The 27892-nt window shown below is 53.0% G+C and overlaps 1 protein-coding gene across 1 annotated transcript in view; it reads right to left on the bottom strand.

The window, feature by feature from the left end:
* Window positions 1–8111: 8111 nt before the first annotated feature.
* TGFBI (transforming growth factor beta induced) overlaps window positions 8112–27892 on the bottom strand; it is a gene marked incomplete at its 5' end in the record, with an annotated part of 32043 nt that continues 12262 nt past the window's right edge. The window contains 15 exons of the mRNA XM_082835489.1: window positions 8112–8419; window positions 8894–8918; window positions 10306–10385; window positions 10970–11072; window positions 12527–12651; window positions 15031–15161; window positions 16002–16138; window positions 16736–16881; window positions 17447–17584; window positions 18419–18631; window positions 21191–21332; window positions 23362–23508; window positions 23754–23918; window positions 24230–24390; window positions 25621–25685. Of these exons, the coding sequence (XP_082691615.1) occupies window positions 8379–8419; window positions 8894–8918; window positions 10306–10385; window positions 10970–11072; window positions 12527–12651; window positions 15031–15161; window positions 16002–16138; window positions 16736–16881; window positions 17447–17584; window positions 18419–18631; window positions 21191–21332; window positions 23362–23508; window positions 23754–23918; window positions 24230–24390; window positions 25621–25685 (1819 nt within the window). The 3' untranslated portion in view covers window positions 8112–8378. The remainder of the gene's footprint in view (window positions 8420–8893; window positions 8919–10305; window positions 10386–10969; window positions 11073–12526; window positions 12652–15030; window positions 15162–16001; window positions 16139–16735; window positions 16882–17446; window positions 17585–18418; window positions 18632–21190; window positions 21333–23361; window positions 23509–23753; window positions 23919–24229; window positions 24391–25620; window positions 25686–27892) is intronic.

A 27892-nucleotide genomic window follows, 5' to 3' on the forward strand; every position in this document is an offset into this window, starting at 1 on the left:
TCCAAGAGAATGTGTCCTAGCGTTCAAATTATTATGGTTGGCACGGGGTTGGGGGGGCGCGCGGGTTGGAGGAGCTCCAGGGCGCTTTGTGATCCAATTTCCCTCTTACTAGCCGGCTCTGCAGCCACCTGTGGCTACTATAGGCTAGAAACTTGCAGGCTGTTAAGAATGTTAAAATGCAAAGGTGAGCACTTGTTTCGAGAAGCCCCTGTGAACACGCACAGGCCCAGCTGATGGGCATCATAATTTGAGAGTCAAGTGTAGTTCCACTGTGTGTGGGTGTCCTTGGGGTGACAGCTAACCCACCAGGGGGGTGTGCCCTAGAACATGTGAGGAGGGGGTGTGGCCAACCCAAGGTAGTTCTACACCCCCAGCTCTCAGCAGGTCTCTTGTGGGTCTGGGACAGTTTTAGAGGCCGGGGATCACCCCACTTCCAGAGGAAGGGCCGTGACCTGCCCGGTGGGGCTTCACAGAGCCTGGTCCTGAAGCCCAGCCCCAGAGACCCCCATCTTGGTCCAGGACACAGGCTTTTCACGGAGCGAGGGCAATTCAGAGGCCCCCGCAGATGCTGAGTAAAGAAAATGACACTAAACTCAGGCTTATCACCAAACATGATTTTTCTAATGTTGAAAATACAGTTAGAAAGTTGATCAAAGGGTTTTTCGTTTCAATCGTTTACCCGTTTAAGTGCCTATGTTAGTTTCCATTGCCCTGTAACAAGTTACTGCAAACTTAGTGGCTTAAGACAACACCAACTATTTCGCGGTTCTGTGAGAACCCCGGGTGGGCATGCCTGGATTCTCTGCTCAGGGTCCCCTGGGCTGAACTGACCGTGTCAGTGGGCTCTTACCTGGAGGCTCTGGAGAATTGGGTTCTATGCTCATTTAGGTAGCGGCTGTTGCGGGTCTGAGGGCCCCATTTCCCTGCTGGCTGTCCGTGGGGCTGCTCCCTGCTCCTAGAGCCGCCTGTGCGCCTTCTCACTTGGTCCCCTCCATCCTCAAAGCAGTAACTCCGCACGGAGTACTCCTCACGCTGCAAACTTCCGACTGCCTCTTCTGCCACCAGCTGGAGAAAGTCTGCTTTTAAATAAGGGGCATGTGATTCCATTGGACCCACCTGGATAATCTCCCTTTGGCCATCAAGCGAGTGAGGAGGTCAAGTAGGCCGTCTTATAATTTGGCCTACCACAATGCCTGTTTTATCTTGAAACTTATTAGTAATTTATTTGGGCACAATAAAGGAGGATCACAGTATGTGATGAATGCTCACATTTTCCTCAAAGACAAAATCTGGAAGAATCTGTGGCAATAACTTAACAAAGACTATCAATGGTTGTTAGAGTTATAAGTCATCTTTACGTTTTCTTTCTGCTTCTCTGTATTTTCCGAACCTTTTGCAAGGAGGAAGTGTTAATTTTACAAAAGGGAAAAAGTTATCTTCAAAAGCAAAGACATCTGACTCTATTAGATGTTAAAAGATACTAAATTAACACAAATTTAAGTGGTGTGATACAGGTACAAGCACAGATATGTGGATCAAAGGAACAGAAAAATGTGGTCGAGACATAAGCTGATACCAATAATCAAATGTATCTCCAAGAAGGCAAAACAAAATGTTGGGGAAGGAAGGAACTGCTGGCTTCCTGGGGATGAGATAAAAATTTGGAGGTGAAATTCCCAGTCTTAGACTAAATCAAATTCAAATTGGATTGAAAAGTTAACACGAAAGTGATAGACACATTAGGAAATAAAACTAAATGTACAACTAAGACCTAAAGCTAAACATAAGGTTAGAAAGATGAAAAAGGGCTTTTGTTTTTAATCATCCACTGGTGTAAATTCCATAATCTCCAAAAATGGTTGATAAATACCTTCAAAGATCTATTTTCTGTAGGGGGTATTCCTCCTAGATGAACGTCTCAAGTATGTAAACTGTAAACCACAAATAAAGGTGTTTCCACATTACTCAGGTGCCCAGGGGTTCCCACCAGTGTGGATTCTCCCATGTTGCAAACTGTTTAGGTTCTGAGTAAAGGTCTTCCCACACTCCTGACACCCGCAGGGTTTCTCACCGGTGTGTGTTTGCAGGTTTGCCCAGGTGGGCTGCTCTGTGAAGGCTCTCTGAAGGCCTTTCCACATCACACCGGGTTACGACTTCTCTCCTCTCTTGCTGTCAAGCTGCCACTGACCCATTGAGGGACAGCCACGAAGCCCCGTTGTAGGCTCATAAACGGGTTGCGCTTTGATGGCCTACTCATTCTATATCTATTGACGACCTACTGTGTATCTAAGCTAGATGCTTTGGGGCAGACTTGCTTGCCGCAACAAGAAGCGTGCAGTGCTGTGGAGTTCAGGCCCGTATGAAAGTGTTTAGAATAGGACTCAAGGGGGAGTGGTCATCAAAACTGTGTTGTAGGTCCCTGTGCATTCCTCTGAGGAAAGGGTCCCCAGTTTTTGTCAGGAGTCCCTGGTTTATGGAAGATTAGGAATCCCTGCTCTAGGCTGGAAGTTACTAGGATCTGAATGAAGGTGTTTCTTCTCCGAGTTGGGCTGGGATTGGAAGCTGCATCTCGGCACTTCAGAGACTGTTCTTCCTTCGTTCTCAGGCACGTGTGGAGGAGCTGCATGACTGAAGAACGGAGGTCACAGGGTGCTTACACATTGGCCCTGTGTTCACTCTCCTCCCGCACCACGGTGGGACTGACCTTCTCCTCCACTTCCGTCATCCTCACGTCTGGGAGCCCGACTGAGAGCTGTCATCAGGGAAAGGGCCCTGCGTACAGATGGCTTCCTTGAACTTGAATTATGTATGAGCTGTTGCCAAGAAGCCACAGGGACTCACTGGCCCCCCTGACAGTGAAGAGAGTAGTTTTCCATCTGTTCATTTAAAAACTCATTTCCACCCAAATAAGGATATTTAAAGGATATTTAAAGGATATTTAATTCTCCTCTCTCTCTCTCTGCTGCTCCCAAATCTCAGACCTTCTTCCTTGTAACAGAACTGGAGGAAGAGGATCCTGGAAAGGGGGAGTAACTCTCTGAGCATGAAACTTCCTCCCCAAAGTTGTTAGAAGGTCAGGTCACCTGCTTGAGATGAAGTTACTGGCTCTGTGGTGTGATTTTTTTTTTTTTTTTTTTGGCTGCACTGTGCAGCGTGGGATCTCAGTTCCGCGACTAGGGATCGAACCCGTGCCCCCTGCATTGGGAGCGGGGAGTCTCCTTCGATGGGATTAAGTAGCCATATGTCTGTTCTCTGGACCCAGATGTTCTCCCTGACCTGGGGCCTGGTGACCCATGAGTGTGCTCTCTCAGGGAGTCTTCTTAGCCAAAGTGGACTGAAGCTGCCTCGGGGACAGGGATGCCCACGAGGCCACTATCTGCTCTTCTGGAAGAGACCTGAGAAGGGTGCTGGATGCAGGCTTCCTCCAACCTACATCCATGAGAGCCCCCCAGAAGGATACCCCAACTGTCTAGGAAGCCTCTTCCTTTTCAGAGAGCAACAGGGCCCTGAGCCTGCCATGTTGAATGAAGGGACCATTTGTGCTCTGGAAACCAGGCTCTGGGGTGACACCATTTGAAAACTTACTGTGTGCCAGGCCCTGTGCTAGGCACTGGGACCTGGGGGTGGGACAGAGTCCCTCCCTCACAGCAGATCACTCGCTAGCAGGGGAAGCCGAAAAGGAAGTTAGGGAATTACTCCAAATAAGCTATTAGGGCTGTGATAATGGATTCACAGGGAATGAGGGGAGGGGTTTCTGATCCAGGCATAAAGGATGAGGTTGAACAAATAGATTATTTCTGAACAAAGAGATTATTTCCAGTCTTTCATTTACCTACAGGTTTATCAGTCCTTGAAAATGGCATCCCTTCAAGCACTCAAACCAGAAAATGCACCCTTCTCACCCCTTTCCCTCTCACTCCAGGTTCAAGTCCTCTTGCCGAGGTTTCTGATGACACTCATGTGGCCAAATCCAATGGGCACACCAGTGATTTCACATGGTTGTTGCTCCCTCCTTCTTGAAGGCCTTGACTTCCAGGCCTCCTCACATACCTTCTCAACCCCTTTGGCTGCTTTCTCTCCCTCCGCCAAACCTCTAAATGCTGGGGCAGCCCCAGGCTCTGTCTGAGGCACTGTCCTCTCTCCATATTCTCTCGCTAGGTGATCTCACCCAGTCAGTGTTTTTGAACAGCACCTGCAGCATTTGATGACACCCAAACACCCCATCTCAGGCCTGACCTCTTCCCTGAGCTCTAAAGGCCTTTCTGACATCCCACTCGGACGTTGAACGACTTCTCCAATGTAAAATATCCAAAACAGAACCTTCACTTTTCTTCTACTCGCAGCTTCTCCCCCATTCATTTCTGGGTATACACCCAAAAGAACTGAAAGCAGCACTCAGATATCTGTCCACCCACATTCATAGCAGCATTCTTCACAACAGCCAGAAGGTAGAAGCAATCCAACTGTCCACTGATGAGTGAATGCAAAAAGAAAATGTGGTATATACGCAATGGAATATTATTCAGCCTTGAAAATGAAGGAAACTCTGACACGTGCTACGATGAGGATAAAGCTTGAAGACATTACGCTAAGTGAAATAAGTTGGTCACAAAAGGAAAAACGCTGTACGATTCTGTTTACATGAAGTACCTGGGGTAGTCAAATTCATAAAGACAAAAGGTCGAACCGTGGTTACCAGGGGCTGGGGGAAAGGGAGAATGAGGAATTCGTGTCAACGGATATAGTTTCAGTTTTGAAAGATGAAAAGAATCCTGGAGGTGGGTCGCACAACAGTGTGAATGTACTTAATGCCATTGGACTGTCCACTTAAAAATGGTTAAAATGGTAAACTCCACACTATGTCTATTTTACCACAATAAAAGAAATCTGACCATGTCCACTTAAAAATGGTTAAAATGGTAAACTCCACACTATGTCTATTTTACCACAATAAAAGAAATCTGACCATGGCGCAGCGATAGCCCACGGTGGCTCCTGTCAGAAAGCTAATGTCTAAAATCCTTACCGCAGCCCACGAGGCCAGGCATGGTCTGATCCCAGATATCTATCTCAGCAATCTCCTCTCCTCTCCCCACTCTGGCTGCACAAATCTCTCCAGCACGTGCCTTGGAGACTTTATGCACTTCATGTTCTTTCAGCCCAAATTCTCTTCCCCAGCCCCTCACTTTTCAGGTCTCAGCGTCAACTCTACCGCCCCTGTCACGCAAGGAGCTCCGTGGCCTGGGGTACAGATGGTTCTGTGGAACCCGCCCCCAGCAGGCCAGAGCTGGAAGTTTCCTGTGGGGCAACCAGACCTCAGCTGCTGTCTTCCTCCCCACCCAGAGTCCTCCCCCAACCCAGGAGTAGGTGTGGAGTGCAAGGTATCTGTGCCTGAGGCTCTGTCTTGGGCCGCTCAGGCCATTGGAGGGGTGTGTGTGTGTAGAGGGTTGTACCAGACTCTCACAGCCACTCCGCTTCTTCTCTGAACTGGTTCAATCTGGGATTTGAACAAAGGATCCCGTGGAGCGGGTGTGTTCCTTTCCTCGCCAGGCAGGGACGGCCAGGGAGGTGGCCCCAGCTGACTCTCCAGGACAGGGCACCGCGCCCAACCCTCATCCCGTGGCCTTCTTTCCTGGCTTTAGAAAGATTTCTGAGCACAATATTCCGGGCAGCTCCTCTCAGACCATGACATTGAATTATGGTTTCAAGCACAGAGGTACTTTCCTCTGCATGGGAAATCCCTCTCGTCTCCCTTCTTTGCTGACATCCATGTGTCTGGGGTGTCCATGGCTGGCGCTGACCCCACTCCTGGCTCCCCAGCAGCACGTCAACAAGCTACGGTCTAGGCTGTGCAAGCAGAGGACTTCTCAGGAGGCCACCCGTGTCCTGCTGGCCCGGGGCTGCCGGGGCTCCTCCTCAATGGACGTTGGGGCGGGTGGGACACAAGGGATGGTTAAGAGTGTAGGGTTTGTGCGCCAGCCTCTTCCTATTCTGTGACCTGGCAAACTACCTCACCCCTTTAACCTTCCACTTCGACAGCAGTAAAATAGAGATTCTACGAGTCCTCACCCATTTCACAGGAGGACTGATGTAAGAAATAGAAAAGATAATGCATTCAGGAGCAGAGCCCAACGCAGTGGCCCTGGCGCCATCCCTGAGCTGGCCTGTGTGTGGGAAACGCACGCCCTAGCCTGGAAGGCCCCGGGGCCCCAGTGCTGAGGGTCTTTGTGGTCCTCTCTAGCCCAGAGCCCTGGGAGCCCAAGAGTGACAGCAGGGAGCGAAGGGAACCAAGCAGAGCCCCTTTGCCTTCTCCTTCGCCTTCCTTTACCTGGCTGGCGCTCAACAGGCAGTGCTCAGAGAGGCCTGGGCAACCTCCTGGCTTGCGCTGCTCTCTGACCTTCTGATGCAACATAGGGCAGCACACCCCTCCCTCCAGCGATCACCCCTCCCTGGAGACATCCAGTGGCCGACCCCTTGGCCCTGGGCGTCCATCCTCAGATGGCAGCACCTAATGCTTTGCCTGAGTCTCCAGGAAAAACAGGGGTGGGGATGTTTAGGACCCCAAAAGGGAATTCGATCCTCTTTGGCTGGGAGGGGGAGGCAGAGCCATGACTGTGCACGCTTCTCAGTCACAAGGAGGGCTCTCCAGCTGAAAGAATGGATGGAGCCCCCCGTACTGGGGAGGCTGGGGTAGGGACAGGGCTGGGGTCACAGGGACAGGTGGAGGGGCTTTGGCATTGTTAAGGAAATGTGTGGTGATTTTTGTTTTCAATAAAAGGATCTATAGAAGTTATACTAATCACCTCTTTGGGTTCTGATGGCATCCTGTAGAGTCCAGGTGTGTACAATTCTGGGTGCTCAGAGAGCAGCACCTCTAGGGGGAGCAGGGCATCCCAGGCAGCCCAAGCCTATACGAGCCCCTGGGGGCGGGGAGCCAGGCAGAGTGGTGGGAAAGTGGCGGGAGCGTGCAGAAGGCTAAACCTCACCTCTTGGGACGTCTCCCGAGCCCCCCGCAGCCTGACCTCCACCCCTCCAGGTCAGCTCCCTCAACTCCTCTTACCTCCTCCCACATCCAGGAGCTCCTGGGTGTCCCTTCCTCCGGCCCCCACGTGCTCAGATTCCTTCCTGTCACAGAACCACGGTGCTGTCCTTCCGAGTCCACGTGGCTGGGCAGGCAGCACTGCCATTAGCTGATGAATGAGTCTCTTCCCCATGAGAACAGGGCCATGTCTGCTCCCCAAGGCCTAACACTCACATCTGAGGAATGGATGGATGAACGATCGTATTGGATGCCGTGTTAACGGCTGTCTTTCCCCAGACCGGAAGCCACACCAGGGAGGGGCTGTCTGCCGCGCCACTGCTCTATTCCCGGCGGCACCATCTTTGGGTATTTGGTCCCCTAAGTGAAATGAGTTCTCAGTCAGCCTTGGCAGTGATGTGGGGGAAGGCGGGGCGTCCCAGTCTCCAGGAAAGGGGGCTGCCTGTGGGAAAGACACTAAAAAAAGGCTCTCAGCTACACTGATCCTGAGCAGCTCCAGACAGCATGATAAGAATAAGGATACTTAATGCTGTGCCGAGTGCTTTACAAGAATCACGTCCCTTCATCCTCGCGACGGACCTATGAAGCTGATGCTATGGTCGTCCCTACAGACCATCCCTCAGGGCTTCTCGCCTAGCTGCTCCTGGTGGAATTTCCGTGGAAGGCACATCACAGCCCCAAGAAACAGAAACCCAACCCTGTAAAATACCCAAGCCAGCACACAGTTCCCATCCACAGCGGCATACGTTTCTTTGGTTTTATTATTACAGACACACCATGTCTCTACCACAACCGGGGGAAGCCTGAGCTCTGGGTACTCTACCTACCCTCTCTTTTCTACCTGGACAGGTCACACAGAAGGGTCCAAGCCACATGTGGGTGCAAGAAATGTTTGACAGAGCAGTTCAACTCATAGCTTATAAGGATGCCATTTCTACTTCTCCAACTGTGAAAGAGCTCTACAGAAACAGTGCCACGACACCCCCATGATGCTGGATTGCTTGATTCATGTTTTGTGAGCTTCAGAAACTTTGGCTCCCTTTTCCAGAGTAAGTAGCATAGGCAGGAAGTTCCACATTTGGGACAGGTCCTTCCTGGAACTGAATGTCAGGCAGTGACATCCAGGGGCTAACAGTGTCGTTTAGGGGGCAAAAATTAAAAGTCTCTCTCTCTCCCTCCTCCCCCCACCCTCCCAAGGCTCAGATCTCATTACGGTGTACATTATGGCCCAGGTACATTGAAGTGTGATATTTGGTTTCTAAGACATTCAGTCTCTTTGGCAAACTGAGAGAAACTGGTGGGGAGCTGCTGAAATGCATTCCTCCTGCGGTCCTTCGCACTAATGCTTCATCCTCTCTAATAACCGCTGGTAGACAGGGGCTGAAAGAGAGAGATGTGAAAGGTGAAAAAGGGGCAGGCTTCCCATGTCTGTCTAGGATACTGTCAGAATCACGAGCACGAGGGCCAAGCAGCCTTCTTCTGCCATCCTCTCCTGCACAGAGCAGGTGCTTTCTGGCTTGTGAAACTTCGTATCTTACTCAGTGATGTTCTGAACCGGGATTTTCTACGTCTACCAGCTTGGGGCCACGACCTCATCATGGGCTCCTGCCAAGCCCCTGTGCAATATTCCCAGGTTCTCAAACCTAAAAACTCATATCAACCCTAAAAAGGTTGGCACTCTTATTATCTCCATCTTAGGGAGAAGGAAACTAGGTGTTCTGTGTCTGACCCCAAAAGCCATGTTTTATTGCACCATGATGTTCTTAGCTATAGACAGCAGATGGCAGGTTTGGGCCTGCTTGGGGGTAAGACCCAAACAAGTCTACAAGGACTTCAAACCCAGACCACACTTACCTAGTTTCACAGAGCTCTGGGTAGCCTGAAAGAAAACACAAGGTGTCAAGTTTTCTAGTGGATGTAATACCTACACCTGCTCATGGCAGTGGCTTTGCCCATTGCCATCCTTGCTCAGAAAAAATGGTGGGGATGGGGGCTTCCCTGGTGGCGCAGTGGTTGAGAATCTGCCTGCTAATGCAGGGGACACGGGTTCGAGCCCTGGTCTGGGAGAATCCCACATGCCACGGAGCGACTAGGCTCGTGAGCCACAACTGCTGAGCCTGCGTGTCTGGAGCCTGTGCTCCGCAACGAGAGGCTGCGATAGAGAAGCCCGCGCACTGCGATGAAGGGTGGCCCCCGCTCGCCACAACTAGAGAAAGCCCTCGCACAGAAACGAAGACCCAACACAGCAAAAATAAATAAGTTAATTAATAAACTCCTACCCCCAACATCTTCTTAAAAAAAAAAAAATGGTGGGAATGAGGAAGAGGAAGGGGAATGTGGAACTGCTGGGCCCCGGGGAGCCACTCAGTCAGTCGTGGCAGCCCCAAGTGATGATGAGCTAGCCCCAACCAAGGGGACTCTGAGGCGGACATTCCTGGGATGCCCCGAAGTCAGGCTTCCCCCCAGACTATCCGCTGGAGCTTGCAGAGTTGGGACCGCACAGAGGGTGGCTCTCAGGAATAGGAACTCTGGGCCAAGAACCCTCCTCAAGGGGCGCGAAGGAGAGCCCTATGTCCAAAAGTAAAGGGACGTATTCCAGCTCCATACCTCTGGGTTAAAGACTACCTCCAGCAGGCTCTTCTGTGGGAATGCAAACCTTCTGTAATATGACCCGTATTCCCAAGGGGCTCTACCTGACCTGAAGAGAGCCTGAGTGGGACCCCTGGGCCCTGGGCAAGCTGGGGAACGGGAGGAAAAGCACAGAAAGTCCGAGAGGTTCTGAGAGGGAGGTGGCGCTGAGGCAAGGAAGGGAGGTGCCCCACACAGACAGGGCCCTGGATCCGGCACCCACACCTCTGCCCAGCAGGGCCCCAGCACTGGCCATGGCGGGCTGCATCACAGAAAACAGAAGAGTGACTCGGAGCCCAGGCTCAGGGCAGGCCAGTCCGCTGTAAGGAAAATTCAAGATGGAGTGCCCTTCTCGGTCAGCTGGATTCCAGAGCTGTGTCCGTTCTCACCAGCTACGGCTTCCCCAAGCACTGAGGCTCAGAGGCCTCGCTTGGAAGGCCTCGGCTGTCGCCCACAAAGGAAGCCGGGGCTGCCTGGGTTCTTTTCTCCAAACTCCACACGGGCCAGGGCTAAGGATGCCCCATGGGAGTGGAGAGAAATTACGGGAGAGCCCTGGGAGGACAGCCAAGGAAGACAGGAGCCCAAGCACAGGACCCAAGGCTGTTCAGGGCAGGGGCCAGCGTAGGCAGGCATCTTACCCTGGAGAACGCGGATGCCTGTCTGAAGATTTCAAGCGCAGAGTCTGCGAGCTCGTCCCCCCGTTCCTGAGGTCTGTTGGCTGCAGATAAAAAGAAAGGCAGCTTCAACGAGAGAGAAATGATTAGCGTGTCATTCATAACCACCAGGACTGAGGGGGCACTGCCGGGTTTTCTGGCTCACATTCTCAGACGAAGTCTTCCTTTATAACTTTCCATAACTCGTGGTGGAATTTGGCCCGTGGGGAGAGAGCTCAAAGAAAGGTGAATGCACAGGTTGAGGAGAGAGGCTAGGCTCCAGTGCAGCTTTGCTGGAGGTAAAGAGAGCTCACCCAGGGCGGGATGCTGCAGGAGGGGTGCTCTGACCCATGTTCACAGCGTTCACATGTAACAAACAACTGGGCTCTGTTCGAACAGGGCTAGGACAATTCAGCAATTCAGCAAAGAGAAATCTGTCCTTGAGGTGCTGGGTGTAGTGCCTTTGAACCAAGAGTTCCTAAGTTACTTTTCAACCAGACCCAGCAATGCCGTCCACAGATGCTCAGTCCACACATCCCACATCACTCTCAACTTTGCTTACAGCAGGGCTTCTATCGAGCACCAACGGCTGTGTGTCGAGAAGGGCCAGCAGCAGGATGAGCGGGGACGTGGTTCTTTAGGGCCTTACCCGGAGGCTGCAGGACGCTGGAGATGGCGTGGACCACGCCATTGGTGGCCATGATGTCAACTTCAGTAACAGGTTCCTTATTGACATTCACCACGTTGTTTTTCTGGGAGAAAAAGAGACAGCAATTGTTGAACACCAAGCACGTTTCCCTTATCCATTCTTAACCCCAGCAAATGTTTACTGAGCACTTCTGGATGCCAGACCCTGTGCTAAGTGCTGGGGATACTCCGGTGACTGGAACAGACCCTGTCAGCTACAGACCTTCGGTCTGGGAGACTCAATTTCATCCTTGTGTGGACCCAGCGTGTTGCAATTTACAAAGTGCTCTTTTGTGTGATTCCCTTATCCTCACAGCAGCGCGTGGTGAGGAGGTCGATATTATGGCCTCCTTTAAGCTGAGCAGGTGGGACAGCTGGGAACAGAAGCCAGGCGTCCAGCTCTGGGTGAAGGGCTCTTTCCACTTTTCCTCCATGCCTGGCTTCAGAGTTTCTCACAGGGTAAATCTGTCTCAGGCTTTCCTGAACGACCCAAGGGGGAAGGGGGAACTGGAGCCTGAGACCGACAGGACCCTGACATCCCAGACTAGGAGCTGGGAGATTCTCAGGTGACCTGCAGAAGTCAAACAAGTCATGCCATCCCTGCCTGCCTTCCTGTGCTCCCGGGAGAAGCTGGTGAGCACAGGGATGGCTGGAGGCCAGGAGAGAGGCGCAGGGAGCAGAAGCTGAGCCAGCCACATGCTGCAAGGGTGGTCCCTCCACGGGGTGTCAGTGGCCTTGGCTGGTACAGCCAGGGAGGCCACAGGCAGCTTCGCAGAGCTGGGCTGCCTATCTGTTCCCTCTCTTCAAGGTAGGGACCCTCGGAGGGAGCTCCAAAGTGGAATGTGCAGAGTAAGGGAAGGTTCACAGAACAAGCGTCAGAAGAAAAAGCCTCCTGGGTTCATCTGGTTCATGGTACAGCTCAGTGAACCCCTGGACTTGGGGGGCATAGAGTGGGAAGGGGACTGGGAATTGATCTTTCAAGACTTGTAAGTAACTGTCATTTCCTTAAGGAAAGGGAGATTTAAGAGCTTCTCCCAGATGCCAATCAGATGCTTTATTCCCCTGAAGATCTGGAAGTTCTTATTCTGGTCTAACCACAATCTCCCTTGATTTCCCTGAAGACTCTTTTTCTTTTCCTTTCCTTTTTTTTTTTTTTTTTTTTTTGCGGTACGCGGGTCTCTCACTGTTGTGGCCTCTCCCTCTGTGCTCCGGACGCGCAGGCTCAGCAGCCATGGCTCACGGGCCTAACCGCTCTGCGGCATGTGGGATCCTACCGGACCGGGGCACGAACCCGTGTCCCCTGCATCGGCAGGCGGACTCTCAACCACTGTGCCACCAAGGAAGCCCCTTCTTTTTTCTTTTCTTTCCTTTTTTCTTCTCTTTTCTTTCAAAATACACTCAGAGATTCAAGATGCTTCTTAAACACAGAGTGTGTGTCTAATGCCATCCTAGGGATGAGATGCGCCCTGAATCCCAGTGGTAGGGCACGGCCCGCCTTTTAATTGTTCAACGTACTCACCGAGCTGACTTCCAACTTGTCGCCTTGGAGAGACTTCAGCCGCACCAGGGCCCCAATGCCTCCGCTAACCAGGATTTCATCGCCAACGTGGTATTTCAGGATGTTGGCAAGCTCCTTGGCGTTGCCTGCAGGTTTGTGGGAAAAGAAAGCAGAGTTAATCCTAAGGCTGGTAACGGGTGTGGTCAGAGAGGGCCCAAAGGAGAAGATGGAAGCAGTCACCCCTGCGGGGAAGACCCCCTGCCCAGGTAATAAGCACTTATTGAACACCTACTGTGTGCTCAGCCCTCCAACCCCCCATGTGCATAACTGTCAGGGGAACAAGGCAGATGACCGTGGCCATGACTCTACCTGTGCGCTGGATGGGCTGCTAGGTTAAGTACACGCTTCTGTGATGCTGAGAAGGAGTTAATCTATACTCTTCTGTGAGTATGACTCATGTTTCCATGACTAAATATTTGCTTGGAAAGCCAGGGGCCTTTACAGCACTGGCATCTGAGACATTTCATCATCAACGTGGCTCCCAATAGTTATAACACAGTAGTGAAATATTTACACATTCTGCCCACAAATGCATATTTTGAGACGGCTGTTTCCTGAAGGGAGAACTTAAAAGAGTCGACAGCTGCGGTCTGGAGGAGATATGGAGCCGATGAGGTCAGGGCCGAAGGGGAGATCCCTCCGCAGCGTCCCTCCTCGTCACGTCTCAGCATTCCTTCCGGCCCACATCAGCTCCTCCACCCACTGCGGAAAGCAGCCAATTACTCATAAAGGTGCACAGGCAGTCCCCAAATTAAGAGTGGGAGGCAATCTTAAGGCTGCCAGCTGCCCTCTCCTCTGCATCGGAGCTGCCCCTGATACTCATGTTACCAGCCAAATGGCTGGGTATCCCCAGGGCTTATGGACGGCTATTTCCAGCAACTTGAAACTGAGAACAGAGGAAGCTTTAAAGTATTTCGGGGAGTTCACTTGGTTATGGACGAATCCACATGAGTGCCACGGGATGGAGCCACCAGGTACAAAGGGATTTCCAGATGTCCACAGCTTGGAGCTGGCAAGAGTTTCCCTTCCACCAAAATACGGCCTGGAGGTGCTGAGCCAAGTCGGCCCCCGGGGGGGAGGGGTCTCCTTCTCCTGAGATCTCTAACATCTGGATCGACCTCTAACACGGGGGATGGGCTCCGTGCCCCAGGCGTGCTGGGGTCTAATCCTGCCCGCAGGCCTGAGGGAGGGCGTGTAGGGGGAGCTTTGCCCAAGCCCTCCCTCAGCTCCCGCACAGATGAAAATGAAAGGCAAGCCAAGCAGGCTTGGGACACCTGGGGAATATTCCGCTCCTCCTGAACAGAGAATGGCAAGTTTATGTCCAGGATGAATGTCTCCCCTCTCCTCAGGAACATACGTCAGCACCACAGACACAGGCATTCACTTAGCAATAAGGAAAATTAAACAGGACACAAGTTCAGTTCACAGCTCCCCGAGCTTTTTGTTCTGCACTCCAGAGCGGGAAGGGAGGTGCAGACGATTCGGGTCCCAAGGCTCACCCAAGATCCTTCCTCCTCCTCCTAAGACTCACCCTTCTGCACTGGGTGGATGCGTCGTTCACAGGCATGCGTCACAGTAAACACCGCAGGCCCATCCTACCTCCGCACCATCACAGCCATTATCCCATTATCGATGGGGGACGTGTGCCCAGCATTGTGGGCAATGCTCATTTAATCCTTATTAACACTCTGAGCAAGGTACTCTTACCACCCCCATTTTACTACTGGGAAAACCGAGGCCCAGAGAGGTTAAGCAACCTGCAAGAGGTCACTCAGCTGGTAAACGCCAGAGCCAGGGTTTGGTCTGCTTTCGGGTAATCTGGGAGCCCAAGCTCTTCACCACTAGATTGTCTCTCAAACACACTCAACATAATTGCTCAGGGCCTTGAGGAGCTTCTCGGTAAAGCTTTCATCCTGAGGTACGTGTGATGCAGGTAAATGGCTTCACGAGCAGGTTCTCACGGGTCCGCAGGGGAAGCCATGCCTTGTTGATCGGGCTGGTTGTCATCTACCCTCAATTCCCTTCTACTCTCCTCTGGCTTGTTCACTGCCCGGGGAAGCCGACCACCGTCAGGTGCATCATCCAGGCTCCCTCACCCTCCTGCAGTCAGCCGCCAGGCGGCCGCTGAAGGAGGCCAAGGCACCCAGTGGCCTCCTTGTCATGGTTCTGACAGCAGCTGCTTGCGGCTCTAGCCACTGTGTTATGCCCCTCCTCCTAGGGTCTCCCTGGACCGGCCCTCCCCCCACCGTCCCCTGCCCCCAGCACCCCCAGGCCTGGAGCGGTAAACACTGGGTACCGTCACCCTTTGCTGCTTCCTTTAACCCTGCCCACACCTCTGCAAATAGTCTTGTCATTAAATTCCTCACAGTCAAACCCTTCCTAATGTGCCAACTGTTTCCTGCTGAAACCCTGACCGATACAGTCACTTTAGAGAAGTTGAAAAATGTACTTAGGTTGCTCTTTACCCAAGAGTTTGTTCAGTTCTCCCGGCGGCAAGGCTCGGAAGGCTTCATTGGTGGGGGCGAAGACCGTGTAGACCCCTTCCCGGTTGAGGGTCTCGGTCAGCCCTGCAGACTGGATGGCGGCTACCAGCATGCTGCGGATACATACACGGAAAAGGTCACCTCCCTGTGTGTGTGTGAGGGGGGTTGTCATTTGCCCAAATACCGCACCGCCGTGGGTAGGTGGAGCCCAGAGCACTGGCATGCACACCCCTTGCTGGTTTTCGTACAGACAGGAAACGATTCCGGTCTGCATCTTCTCTCCGTAGATGCTAAGCTCGGTTAAAAGCCAGAAGTCAGTGGCCGGAGGCGGAAGGAGGCAGGGAGAGGTCAGTGCCATGGTTGACCCAGAGACTGACTGAGCCCCAGGGCCCGAGGGATGTGATTCCGGGGAGTGGGGGTGGGGAAGAGGGGGGTGGTCTCCTAGGCTCTTGTGCAGATGGCTGAATTCAGTGACAGGAAATGCTGGATGTCACAGCACCCAGGGGTGAGTGAGCAAACCAGAAATGGAGAGAGCAAGGCGAGAAAACAAAGGGACATCAGGAGCCTGAGAAGGAAGGAAACTTCAGGGGCAGTAAGCAGACACGACACAGAGGGAGACTCATCGCGCGTGCAAAGCCAGGTGTGCTCAGCTTCCCTGGGACTTTAAAAGGAGAGCAGGATGTTTCCCTTGCCCTTCAGGAATACAGGGGCAGCCCCCTCCCTGTTCCCACGGGTGTGAGGATTACACTCCCAGAAGCGACCCTTCTTCTCAACCTAAGTTTTCAAGGTGACCCTCATCCTTTCCGAATCCCCGGCTTGGGAGATCACACGGGCGCACGGCCGGTGTTCACTGGAGCCCCGAGGAAGTGGGGAGCTCGACAGACAGCTGAGGCCACCATCCTGCCCCAGCACGGCCACTTGCGGAAGCACCGCCCTGGGATGGGGCCGGTTACCTGAAGCGACTGTCTCCCTTCAGCACGTCCATGACGGTGCCCACTGGGGGGGTCAGCACCCGGTCCATGGTGAACAGGGTCCCGTACCTGCCCCTCTTGTCGTGGGCGGCGATGCAGCTGTTCTCAATGCACAGGCTCTGTACCAAAGAGGGGCAGAGAGAGGCCAGGTTACCCCCCAACCCAAAGCAGGGGCCTCCCGATTTGTTCAGGGCACGTCCTGATGGCTTCATCCGCAGAGATCAGTGAATATATACGGGGCTGCAGCGTCAAGACTAGGATAAAAGCACGTGTTTCCTCCAGGAAAGAAGAAAATAAAAATGGCGTTCCTTAAAGAAAGAAGAGCTATAGAGGCCCCAATAAACGTACAGAGAGGACCCATAATGGGATTATTACGTGACACGAGAGGGCCATTGACAATGATCAAATAAAGAGATCGAGTCTCTTTATTTATTTATTTAACAAATGACAACCGTCTTTAGCCAAATGGTGCTGGCTGGTCCCGAGCAAGGGCTATGTCGTGTTGTACTTCCTATTTGATATTCCAGGGTAACTACTGGGTTTGAAGAGAGAGAAGAAACAGGAGAAGAGGGAAGAGAAGCTTCTGGACCAAGGAGGGCTGAGTGTAGCTCCTGCTTATTGAACACTTTTTTTTTTTTTTTTTTTTAACACGCATATAGCTTGCATTTCTTGGAGCTGAGACAAAGAAAGAGCACGATTTAGGACCCAGAACTTACATTACGGTAAACAAAAACTCTCAGTTTTTTGCCGCCCAGAGTTTCTAGGATCTGTCCGTGGTACAGATACTTGGAGGCCAGCTGATCTTTAATCATGTGGTTCAGAAGCAAATTCTTCAATCGGGCATCAATTGGAGGGGTTCCATCTGCAAGAGAAGGTGTGGTCAGGTCCAGACAATGCAGCAGAAGGCCTGTCCCTCCTTCCATTTGGAAACAGAAATTGAGAAATCAAGCAAGGCTGCCAATATTCCTTAACATCTGGCATCTTCTGAGAACTAAAAAAAAAAAATGTCTAGATAATCAAGGGTGTTTGGAATTTTGCCCTAAGAGGGAGGGGTAGGCACGGACACAACTTGGCCCTTCTCTGCCTTCCCCATGGCCATGGCTCAGCTGTATCCTCACTCTGACGTCCTGACTATCACATTGGCAACTGACCCCGCAAATAAAAAGACAAGGGAGTGCTTTGCTCTCCCAACAGAGGCACACTCTTGAATTCTGAGGACAAGACTGCCACGTGCATCCTCTGCTCTAGCAAATGAAATCGCAGAGCCTCTTCACTTTCTGGTGAAGTCACATCTGCTTCTGGCTGAGCTGGGTGGAAGCACAAATGGTCCACGGGGAGCTGTAAACTGGGGAGGGTGCCGTGGAGGTGACAGCGGTGGGGCAGCTGTCCCCAGAGACAAACGCACAGGGATGCCTTCCCCACGATACCTTTGAAGACAGAATTCATGGGGGCCAGGAGAGTCAATCGCTCAGTTCCAGAGAGATGAGTGCCAAGGCCAGCTTGTCTGAAAAGGTCAACGGCTGTGGAAACATCAGACTCCGCAGCCAACTCAAATAGCGTCTTGGCTATAAGGAAGGAGAACGTGGGTTCAAAAGTTAGAAGTACTGTTTTCATTTATCATTCGTCCATCCCAGAGCATGACATACATCAGCAGGAATGTCATCTCTTGAGTCAACAACCCCTCTAAACACTGCTGGGGCACAGCGGGTTTGTGTCATCAGGGGAATGGTCACCCAGAAAACCTCACCGGTTGGGGAAGTGAGGTGAGGCTCAGTTGGGCAGAGGGCCTCTGTCCCAGCCCTTGGTCAGGGTCCTGTCCAATGCTGGGGAGGAAGAAAGCATTTGTCTGTGTCATGGCTTCTGAAGAGCTGACAGTGCCAGTGATCACACCCACAGAAAGTGTTCTTCTGGGTTTGTTTTTTCCTGTGAAATTCCCTCACTCGTTAGCAGTAGAACTGCCTGGAAATCCAGGATGGGGCAAGGATGCTGAAGGGGACCCAAGCCAAAGTCCATTCAGTCCTTTTTCCCTGGGTCAGTGCCCCTGGGATCCTTGCGCATGACTGAGAAGGCAAATGCTCTGAAGCCAGCAGATGCCCTCTGTGCCTAACCAGCGCGGGCAGATCTTCCGAAAGGCGTCCGTGATTGAGTCGCTCCCTCCCCAGACACCTCCAATGGCTCTCCCCTGCCCACAAGGTAACGCCTGGACTCCCAAGCCTGCAGCTCTCCAAAATCTGACTGCAACCTTCCAGGTGCCCAGGCTGTCCCTCCTGGAAGGCTGTGAGCTGGGTGCAGACAGGGAAGCGGCTCCCGAGATCCCCAAATTCCCCCAGCCGCGCCACCGTGGACGGCACAGGGGACAGGAGACCTGGCAGGCCCAAGGCCCCCGAGGCCTGGATCACCTGAGTCTGGAATGAGCAGCTCGTCGATGAAGTGGATCACACCGTTGGTGGCCACGACGTCTTTGTTGGAGATGATGGGCTTCCCGTTGATGGTGAGCGTGTCCCCGCTGCAGCCCACCTCCAGCGTGGTGCCCTCCAGGGTCTCCAAGGACAGCCCCGCCACGATGGCTTCGGCACACATGGCCGACTTCAGGATGTGGTTGTTTAGCAGGTCTGGGGGCCGAACAGGACACAGGTCAAGTCAGTGCCAGCCGGGCTGACCTGAGGCGCCAGTTCGCCGCCTGCCCTGGCTAGGATTCCATTCTCTCCGAGGCTAATAAGCAGATGAGCCTGGGGTACCACGTGGCCTGGATTCTCCTCTTTCTCTCCTCCTCCTAGCCTCTAAAACGAGTTGGGCTCCATGCAATCTACCTGAGTTTGAGTCCCAGCTCGGCCACTTAGCAGCTGGGGGACCCTGGGCAAGTCACTGAGCCTCTTTGAGTCTCAACTTCCTCATCAGTCAAGTGGAGATAAGCACAGCATTCATCTCCTAGGGCTGATGTAAGGAGGACATGAAACTCTTGATTGAGAGCACCCAGCACAGCGGCTGACAACAGAGTAAACGCCCAACAAATGCTCGTGATTAGCTTCTCAGCACCTGAACTTCAGGGTGAATTCTCTTATTTGTATCTGAACTTCCCAGATAGGGGGGAAACTCAAATGAGTTTACCTTGGGATTTTTTTTTATCTACAACCTTTATGAAAATGTAAAGTGTGGTAGAAAAAGATGAAAACTGTAGCAAATGAAAGTTCTGAATTATTTATACATTTTATTTGTTTTTGTTCGTGTTACCCTAAGGGTCTACTTAGTTGTCAGAGCCTGTTAGAGGTTGGGGATGGTGATTGGTGAGACATGGTCTCTGCAGCCCCATTCACCCCACCCGTAAATCATAAATAGAATCGTTTAATTACTTGCCCAAGTGCTGCTTTAGGGACAGGGCAGGGGCTGGGGGTGCTGAGGCTGCAGGAGCAGTGGAGGGGATGTGCCCCAGCCCCAGCCAGGCAGAGCCGTCCCGGGACTGTCGCTCACCAGGGTCCCCGGGGCCCTTTGTCTTGCGCGCTCACCACGGAGGCGAGTTCCAATGTGTCCTGAGTGTGGGAACCAAAACCGCACTGTCACAGGCAGGAGGAAGCTCTGAGGCCCTGCAGAAGTGCTGAGGGCCTTGAAGGCCAGTGCTGACCCGATTCAGTCGGTGGGGAAGACAAAGGACGGCAAGACCGCGGTGGGAATGAGGCCTTGGGGATTTAGTTTCTCAGGGAAGGAAGCTGAAGGCCGGGGGTGGGGAGGTGGGTGACCTGCCAGGGCCCCTCGGAGGGTGAGCCAGGCCAGGGCTGGAAGCCAGTCTGCGAACGGGCACTTCTCGTCCATCTGCTGACCCGCTAGCAACCAGGAGGCTTTCAGGTGGACCGTGGCCGCCCGCCCTCCAGCCTGCAGTGGCAGCCCCACACACAGCTCCCTCGCTTTGAGAAAACAGCTTAAAGTGGGAAAAGGCAGATGTGCAAAAGGGATACACGTGGGGTGTTTTTTTCGCTTTATAATAAGGTGTTCTGATAGCTACAAAGATAAAAATGTGCTCCGTACAAAACATGTTTTAGGGGGAAAACGGTTCTAACTAAAAGGCTAAAATGCTGAGAGGCACCCAAGTCTCATCTCCTCGGAAGCCTGCAGGATCCTCAGGCTGCGGGCCCACCTCTGCCCTCGTCCCCGTGACCTTGGCAGTATCTCTGAGTACTACGCTCAGCACATCAGATCCCCAGTGACCCGTTTTTAAGCCTGTTACACCAACTAGGTTTAAACTTCCTTGACTGTACCATGCTCACTTTTGCGGCCTGGGTTCCTGGTACCACCATATCTGGACATAAGAGATCCCCATCTGTGCTTTCAGAAATGTGCCCTTTCCCAGCCCTGCATAGCTGCAAGGAGAACGTTTTACATTTACGGGGTGTCTGAAATGCATTAGGCATTTCGAAGGTGGGTTTAAATAGATTCAAAAGAAATGAAGTCATCCCTGGATTATATTTGGGAGGAGGAAGTGTGATTGGAGGGTTGGAGTGCGCAGGGGACCTGGGGCCTACTCCCCTTTGAAGGGGACCCAGGGACCCGCAAGCAGCATCTCAGTGGTCCTGGAGTTGGGGAGCTGGGGTGGCAGAGCCTGGCCTCCCCTCCTAATCTCCCTCACATGCCCTCACATGGTCCTTCCCTCTCCTCCAGCAATAATTGATACTCCTCCTAACTTATCAGCTCACTGAGAAGGTTAGGAAGGACTCAGCAATGAAGAGTCAAGAGTTGACTGGTTCGGGTTTTTCATTGTAATTTTGGATTATCCCTGAGGCCCCCGGCCAGACACAGGAAGAGTTCAAGGGTCAACATGATGATTCCATTTCGAGGATGCCAGCACCTGCCACCCCCTCCCCACACCTCCAAGCTACTGCCCACTCTGGCAGCCTCACTCTAGCTTTGATCATTTGGGCCTTTAACTCTTCCAGACTCTGGCCACAGCTTGCTTTGGACCTCCAGCTCCCTCCTCAGCCCAGCTGTGTCCCTAGAAAAAGGCTGCTGGATTTCTCACCCGCCCCTCTGACCAGCACTCTGCTGTGGCCTCTGCAGAGATACAGCCAGTTGGGTGCAATGGGACAGGACGGCAGGCAGCGTGTCTATCTTGGACAAGAGCAGGCCTTGGCCTTAGTCTGGCCACTCCAATGAGGCGGCAGCAGAAGCCCAGGGGTGCTCACCTCTCAGGGCCTCTGGGTCCCCCAGGATCCGGTTCAAGGTCTCAGCGGGGATTTTCTCGAAGGCCTCGTTGGTCGGGGCCAAGAGTGTGTACTGGCCGTCACCTTCGAGCAGGGTGTTGAGCCCTGATGCAGCCACGGCAGCCTGTGGGGAGGGGAGAAGACGCAGCGTTCCCTGAAGGCGCTGGGCACACATGGTCTCACCAGTGCTCCTCTGGAGGGATCCAGACTTCTGTAGAAGCCCTGGATGAAAAGATAGGCTGAACCAAGGCTTACATCTTCTCACGGCCTCCAGGAGCCTTGCCAGCCTGAGCTCCGCCCACTCTGACCACGTCTTAGCTGCTGCCCTGCCTTTCTCCTTTCCACCCCGGGGCTGTTGTCCTGCTGTTCCTTCTGCCCCTTCCCCCTTCTTTGCTTCTCTGACTCCTATTCATTCCTTGGGCCTTGACGAAAATGTCGTTTCTCTAGGTAGTCAACTTGGCGTTGCCCAGCCCCTGCCCCCGCCCCTAGATGAAAATGAGTCTATTAGACACACTTGCACAGCTTGCTGTCCTTCTCACGTCGTGCGAGTCAATCGTTACTGGCGATAATTATTTGTGTGGGCTCCGTGAGCGTAAGGATGACATAACCCCTTCTCGACAGAGCAGGAAAATGATCTTCTAAAAGCGTCCGGCTGCTCCCAGGATGAGACACACTCCTCGCAGGGTCTGCAAGGCCCCGTAGGATCGGGCCTCACCAGCCTGGCCACTCCCGCCTCGCCTGTCGGCTGCCTAGTACTCTTCACTCAGCCCTGCAGGCCTCCTTCCTGCTCATCCTGCTTCGGAGCCTTACTCTCGATCTCCCTTCTGCCAGCTCAGCTCTTGCCCCTGTGTCTTGTATAACTGGCCATTTCCAATATTCAGGCCTCAGCTGAAAGGTCACCTCTTCCAGACAGACCCTTCCTGGACCAGCCGGTCCCTCCTCTGCTCACCACTTACTGCCTGACTTCACAGCACTTAGCATGACCTGTGACTGCCCTGGCTGTTTCTTGCCTGTGTCCCCCAGAAGAATACCAGTGCCAGTGGGGACAGAGCTTTGTCTTGTTCTCCTCTATCCCTCGGGCACACAGAGCACACCTGGGAAGCAGCAGGGGCTTAACGAGTATGTGTTAGCAGAAGGACAGATGGGCATTCGAAAGCGCCAAAGGGAAGAAAAAAGGAAGGAATATGTACCAAACCTGAACAGTAAGAGGACGTTACTCAGTGGGGACCAGCTGCTATTCATCAAAAGCTGTGCCGCCAACTCTGTGGGAACATTGTCCCCCTGCAGACCCCTGACCTTTAAGTGACCCGGAAGGAAAGCATGGGAAGAGCTTAGAGGGCAGGTTCCCTAGGGCCCTCCAGAGCCACTTCCTGAGGACACCTGAGTGCCAGCCCAGCCCGGGGATGTTTGTCTCTCTGTGTTGGCGATCTCCAGGGGAAGAAGCATCCCACGCCCACTTGGTATCCTTTGTGGTCAGGAAGTTCTCCTTGAATCGGGGCAAAAACCCTGACAGAGCAGCCTGTGCTAACTTCCTCTGAGCGGCCGGTGCCAAGAGGAAGGCCCATTTGCCACCCCAGTAGTAAGATAAATGCCTGCTGGGCAGGGGGGCAGGAACAGCGTTCTGGGGCCCCAGAGCAGGCAGAACTCAGGCCAGAAGTCTAATCCCAGACTCCGTGCCTGTGTCTATACTTGTGTCCTCTCTGATGATCAGGGCTCCAAGGAAACAGGGGTATGGCTACATCAGGGGTCCCACGGAGGGGTCGTGTGATCCAGAAGATCATGCAGGCTGAAAGGCCATTTATCTAGTTCCACACAAGAGAACCAGCAACGGAGAGGAAGGGCCCTCCCACCGCTGGAACCCACAGTGCATGCCCAGGCAGCCCACCTCTGAGCTTCCCAGGGGAGGCAAGGAAGGGAAAGTACATAGGAGACCAGCAGGGGGAAGTTCCCAGCAGGGAATTACCATGTCTCCTTGGGGTCAAGCTGACAGCCTGATTAGTGGACTCGCCATGTTCATGGGCATTTCAAGGCACTTGCTCCAGGTCACCTAAGCGCCCACGAACATGGAGACATCCTCCACCCCTCCCACAGAAGAAGGCCCCCTTGGGAGGTGGTGGGTCCCCAGCTGGGCCTCCCCCGGGGCAGTCCCTCACCCGAAGGGTCTCGAAGGTGTCCTCGATCTCGATGATCTGCTGGATGTTGTTGGAGATGGTGGAGATGACCTTATCGATGAGGTGCACCACCCCGTTGGTCGCATGGTGGTCGGCTTTCAGCAGCCGAGCACAGTTGACAGTCACAATCTGCCCAGAGGAGGAGCAAGCGTGAGCAGTTAACACCTCGGAGGCGCGGCCTCGAAGGCCCAGGCGGGGAGCACACAGGACAGAACGCGGCTTCCACGAGCGGCGGAGAAGCAGGTGCAGCAGGCAGATGGCTAGGCACAGCTGACCTCACCCGCGGGACGCCACCCGAGAAGCCAGCCCCACGTGTGGACCGGGCGCGGGCTCAGGGGGGCACGGGGCAGAGCTGTGGAAGCGGGATGCCCTACCCCGTTGGGATAGTGGTGGATTTGGATGTTGGAATTCTGGTACATGGAGGTGAGGGCCATGCCATGTTTCAGCTCGTCCGTCAGGACCCGTCTGTCCACCATGTGGTAGCGGAGGGCGTTCAGCAGCTCGATGTTAACGTTGCTCACCAGTGAGTCCAGTACTTCCTAGGAGGAGGGTCAGCACGGCAGTGAGGGGGCTGCAGGCCCCACGTTCAACAGAGGGGTCCCTGCCACCCTGGGAAAGGTTCCCCGGGGACCCCCATTCTGCCAAGGACCCCCACCCGTGAGCATCAACGTCTGGACACTTAAGTGGATGGGGCATTGGAAGCCACCTGGGGAGGCTTATTTTAGCTCAAGTGTCATGGCTTTATCTGAGGGCTTAAGGAAGACATTTCCTGAGACGGTGGGAAATCACTACGGAGTCTCAGTAACAGCGTCCCCAGTACGGGTCCCCGGGCAGAAGGAGGTCATCTCACAGCTGGCAAGGAAGCCCAGGCCTCGTTGCTGGGGGCGAAGATGGTGAAGCTGCCGGGCCCTTCCATCTCGGGCCTCAGCTTCTCCGTGCGGTCCGTGTACAGCTGAGAGGTGGTAGCACCAACGACTCCGAGGGTCTCGTACAAGTTGGAGAGCGGCAGGGCTGCAGGGGCAGAGCACAGAGCGGGGATGGCCTGTGGGATGCCCCTCCAACCAGACCACACCCTTGTCTGAGATGGGATGGTACACCCGCTGGAGAAGGCCAGAGAGTCTGCTGTCGGGGAGCCCAAAAAGCTGGTCACATGCTTCTTAGAACAACTCCACAGGCCAAGTGCCTCCCTACTTGAACTCAACTGATTGGTCATTCTTAATCATTTTTAACTAAAGCAGAGCAAAGCTTTTGTTCATAGACATTTAGATAACACAGGTGGGAACATACACCGGAAACAGATATCCCAGTTACAAGCTAGCCTTACGGATCTATCTAGCTGTTTCTGAAACTGGTTCCCTAATGGCCTCCACCAGAATGAAACAGATCTTGGAAGTACTTTAGGTATTTATAAGTAATAAAATGTTATTTCCTCAAAGTAGCCGGAAGCTCACGAGGCCCTTCCCCTCACACAGGGAGCTTCGTGTTCCTTTAAAGGGCCTGAAACTAAGGCCCAGAGGCTGGGTCCCACCTTCCAGGTCATCTCCTTCCCCATCCCACGTTTCCCACCTGTCCTGCCACTTAAGTCAGGAAGGCCGCGGCTCCAGCCCATGCCGAGCACACCGCCTTCGTGACGACGGCACCAACCAAATCACCCCCTTCCTTTTAAGTCTCAGTCTCACATTCTCAACTAACGAAATAGTGAAGATTTCAAAGTTAAAATAAAACAAAAAATCCTCCTCTGTACAGTCCCCAGGGGTGTGTGGGACTAAAGGAAAGGATCTAGGAAATTCACAGGTACCACGTTGTCTGTGGACCTGCACGGCCATCGTGGGGCCCTAGGAGCTCCATTGGGATGGCTTCCGACAGAGTGAGGTGGGGTGGCCTGGTGTTCCCAGCCCAGCCGGAGACCAGGCCCACGCCATCCACTCTCCAGCAGGGCTGTTGAGAAATGCTGGATGTGTTTAGAATCACTCCCAGCCAGAGACAGCAAGGCCAGAAGCCTGTGCCTGGTGCAGAGGGCACAGGCAGGTCAGGATCGGAGTCTGTTCCCCCAGCGTGTTAAGCAGTCGGCTTGTACAGGAAGGAGCAGCGCAGGAAACCTGCTGTTTCCAGCTTCCATCCTCTGGCCCTGTCACGGAGCCCCATCCCTTGGACCCCCATTCCGACTCTGCTGCCCTTCACGTGGGTGCTCCTCTCTCCCTCCTTCCTTTCCATCCGTGCCAACAGGCAAGGCTTATTCACCTGCTGGACAGCCCTTCTCTCCCGGGACCTTCTCATATCCGGGACAGCACTCGTAGCTGATGACTCTGTAACGAGACACACAAGTGTGTTAGGCAGGACTTCCCTCCCCCTCCCGTGTCATCAGCCCTCGCTCCGGGAAGGGACACGATGGGGCACATAGCCTGCTCTCAGAGGAGACCACACGCTCGGTCATCTTTGTGCCTTTCGTTGGCAAGAAGCTTGTCACGCCTCTTCAGCTTTGTACAAGGTGCCCAGCAGGTGCCATCACCTACAGCAATGCAACCGGGATACAGTCAGAGGATGGCGGCAGCATATCCGCGGTGGCATCAGAAAACATCCTCACCAAAAGTGCATCTCCAACACAATTCACGGGGAACCCAGTGGGCAGCATTCCCGAGAGGCAGCAGGGAGGAGACGAAGGAGCCCTGGGCCTTTCTGGCTCTGAGTCTGCCACTAACTAAACCAGACCACGCCAGCCAGTCCCGTCTCCTCTCTGGGCCTCAGTTTCCTCATCTGTAAGATGTATGCATGTATCATGCAATGGTCATTGGATTAAACAGCCCATGCTCTTCTGGTTCTCTGACGTACTAACCAAGAAGGGTAGTGTATTGTATATATGATCAAGTTTTTTCTCAATCTTCACGATCACACTTTAAAATAAAAACAGAGCCCTTCTTTTAACAAGACGCTTGTTCTTCTGTTTCTTTAAATTAAAAACAAAGTTTTTATCAATGAAAACATTATATAGTTTCAAAATCTACAAAGGATTCTATAGTAAAATGCTCCCCATCCACCCTCAGCCCTCAACCATCTCCTTGTCCTTCCAGGAGGCAACTGGTTACCAGTTTGTGAGATTCTTTGTATGTGGATGAACAAGTCTGGCCGTTTATGGTTTTAAACTTTGAAGTCATTTGGCAGAAAAACTTAAAGCCTCCTCTTCTAACTCAGACTGGTCCACTGTGGAACACTCACCACCTCCTGGAGGTCTGAAACGCAAAGCTTCAGCTAAAACATCCTGGTGAGACCCAGAAGACTGAGAATTTCCAAGAACGTCACAAGGAAGGAAGCGTTCTAGGAAAGACCTGCTTCATATCAAACCCCCTGTCCCATCGAATGCCACCCCTGCACCAGCGGCGTGAGCACAGCCCCTCCTCGGAAGCCCTGGAACCAGAAGCCAACAGCCCTGTCCTGCCCCTTCCTTTCTTTCACATGGATGTGCCCTTCAGGACAGGAGAGGACTCAGCCTTGAATTGCAGCGGCTTTACCACAGAACCGCTCACCGCGGCCACTCACAGGGTGTGTGATGACATCACCAGAAGAGAAGCAGGCAGATCAGACAGAAGTCTGGGCTTTGGAAGGGGGGAGGGTGCTCTCAGTGAGCCCAGGACATTCTGCTCTTACTAATTCCACTGGAGTTGTCTCAGGGAAGCCCGGGTGAGTCATGTGACGATGAAGCCTGGCTCATCTGTTATCCACGCTTCATCTTCTGTTAACTCATCTTTCAGAGACAGATTCGTTAGGATTCTCAGGCTGCTAGGGAGCTGTGGGTGTCACTGTGCCAGAAATGAGCCCCCAGGACATTTCTGAGGAGTGACACCATGCACATTCTTCTCTGCCCTGCTCTCTCCATCCTCCTGATTTCCTATTCCCCCTTCTCTCCCAGCCTTCCTCCCAGTCTTTTCCTTTCTAACCTTTCAGCCCTATTTAAAAGGGTTAAACAGGCTGGTGGTCTCAGGACTGATCTTGACTAACCCACGGTTTTCTCTTTGAAAACCAGTCATCTTCTGCAGCAAACGTGAGATTTGACTGACACACAACCTTTCAAAGGCAACAGGATGTAACCAAACAGTATTAGAATCAGGAGACTAGGCTTGTCATCCATCAGTAACTAGCAGCGTGGCCTTGAAAGTCCATTTCTCTCTCTGGGTCTCAGCTTCCTGACCTTTTGTAAAATAAGGTGAAGTTAAAGTAGATGACCTCTAAGGTTACTTCCAATTTCACACCCAGAATTCCAGCCAATGGGATTATTTCTAGGGGGTAGAGAAGCACTTTTTCAAAGTAGGATAGTGTCTGCCAGCTTCTCGTAGCTAAACCTAGGGAGAGCCGCAAGACTTGGGCCCACAGAACCGGGAACACGCATGCGTGGAATCTCAGGCTTTCTCTGATAAATGCCAGGGCTCTATGGCTGGGGTTGAGGAAGTGGGATTTGGTCAAGCCCCCCAAAGCTTAGCTTCTTTCTAAAAGTGCCTGGTGACCTTCCCTGGAGTTGGAG

The sequence above is a fragment of the Leucopleurus acutus genome, assembly GCF_964270905.1.
Source record: "Leucopleurus acutus genome assembly, chromosome: 3".
Taxonomy (NCBI): domain Eukaryota; kingdom Metazoa; phylum Chordata; class Mammalia; order Artiodactyla; family Delphinidae; genus Leucopleurus; species Leucopleurus acutus.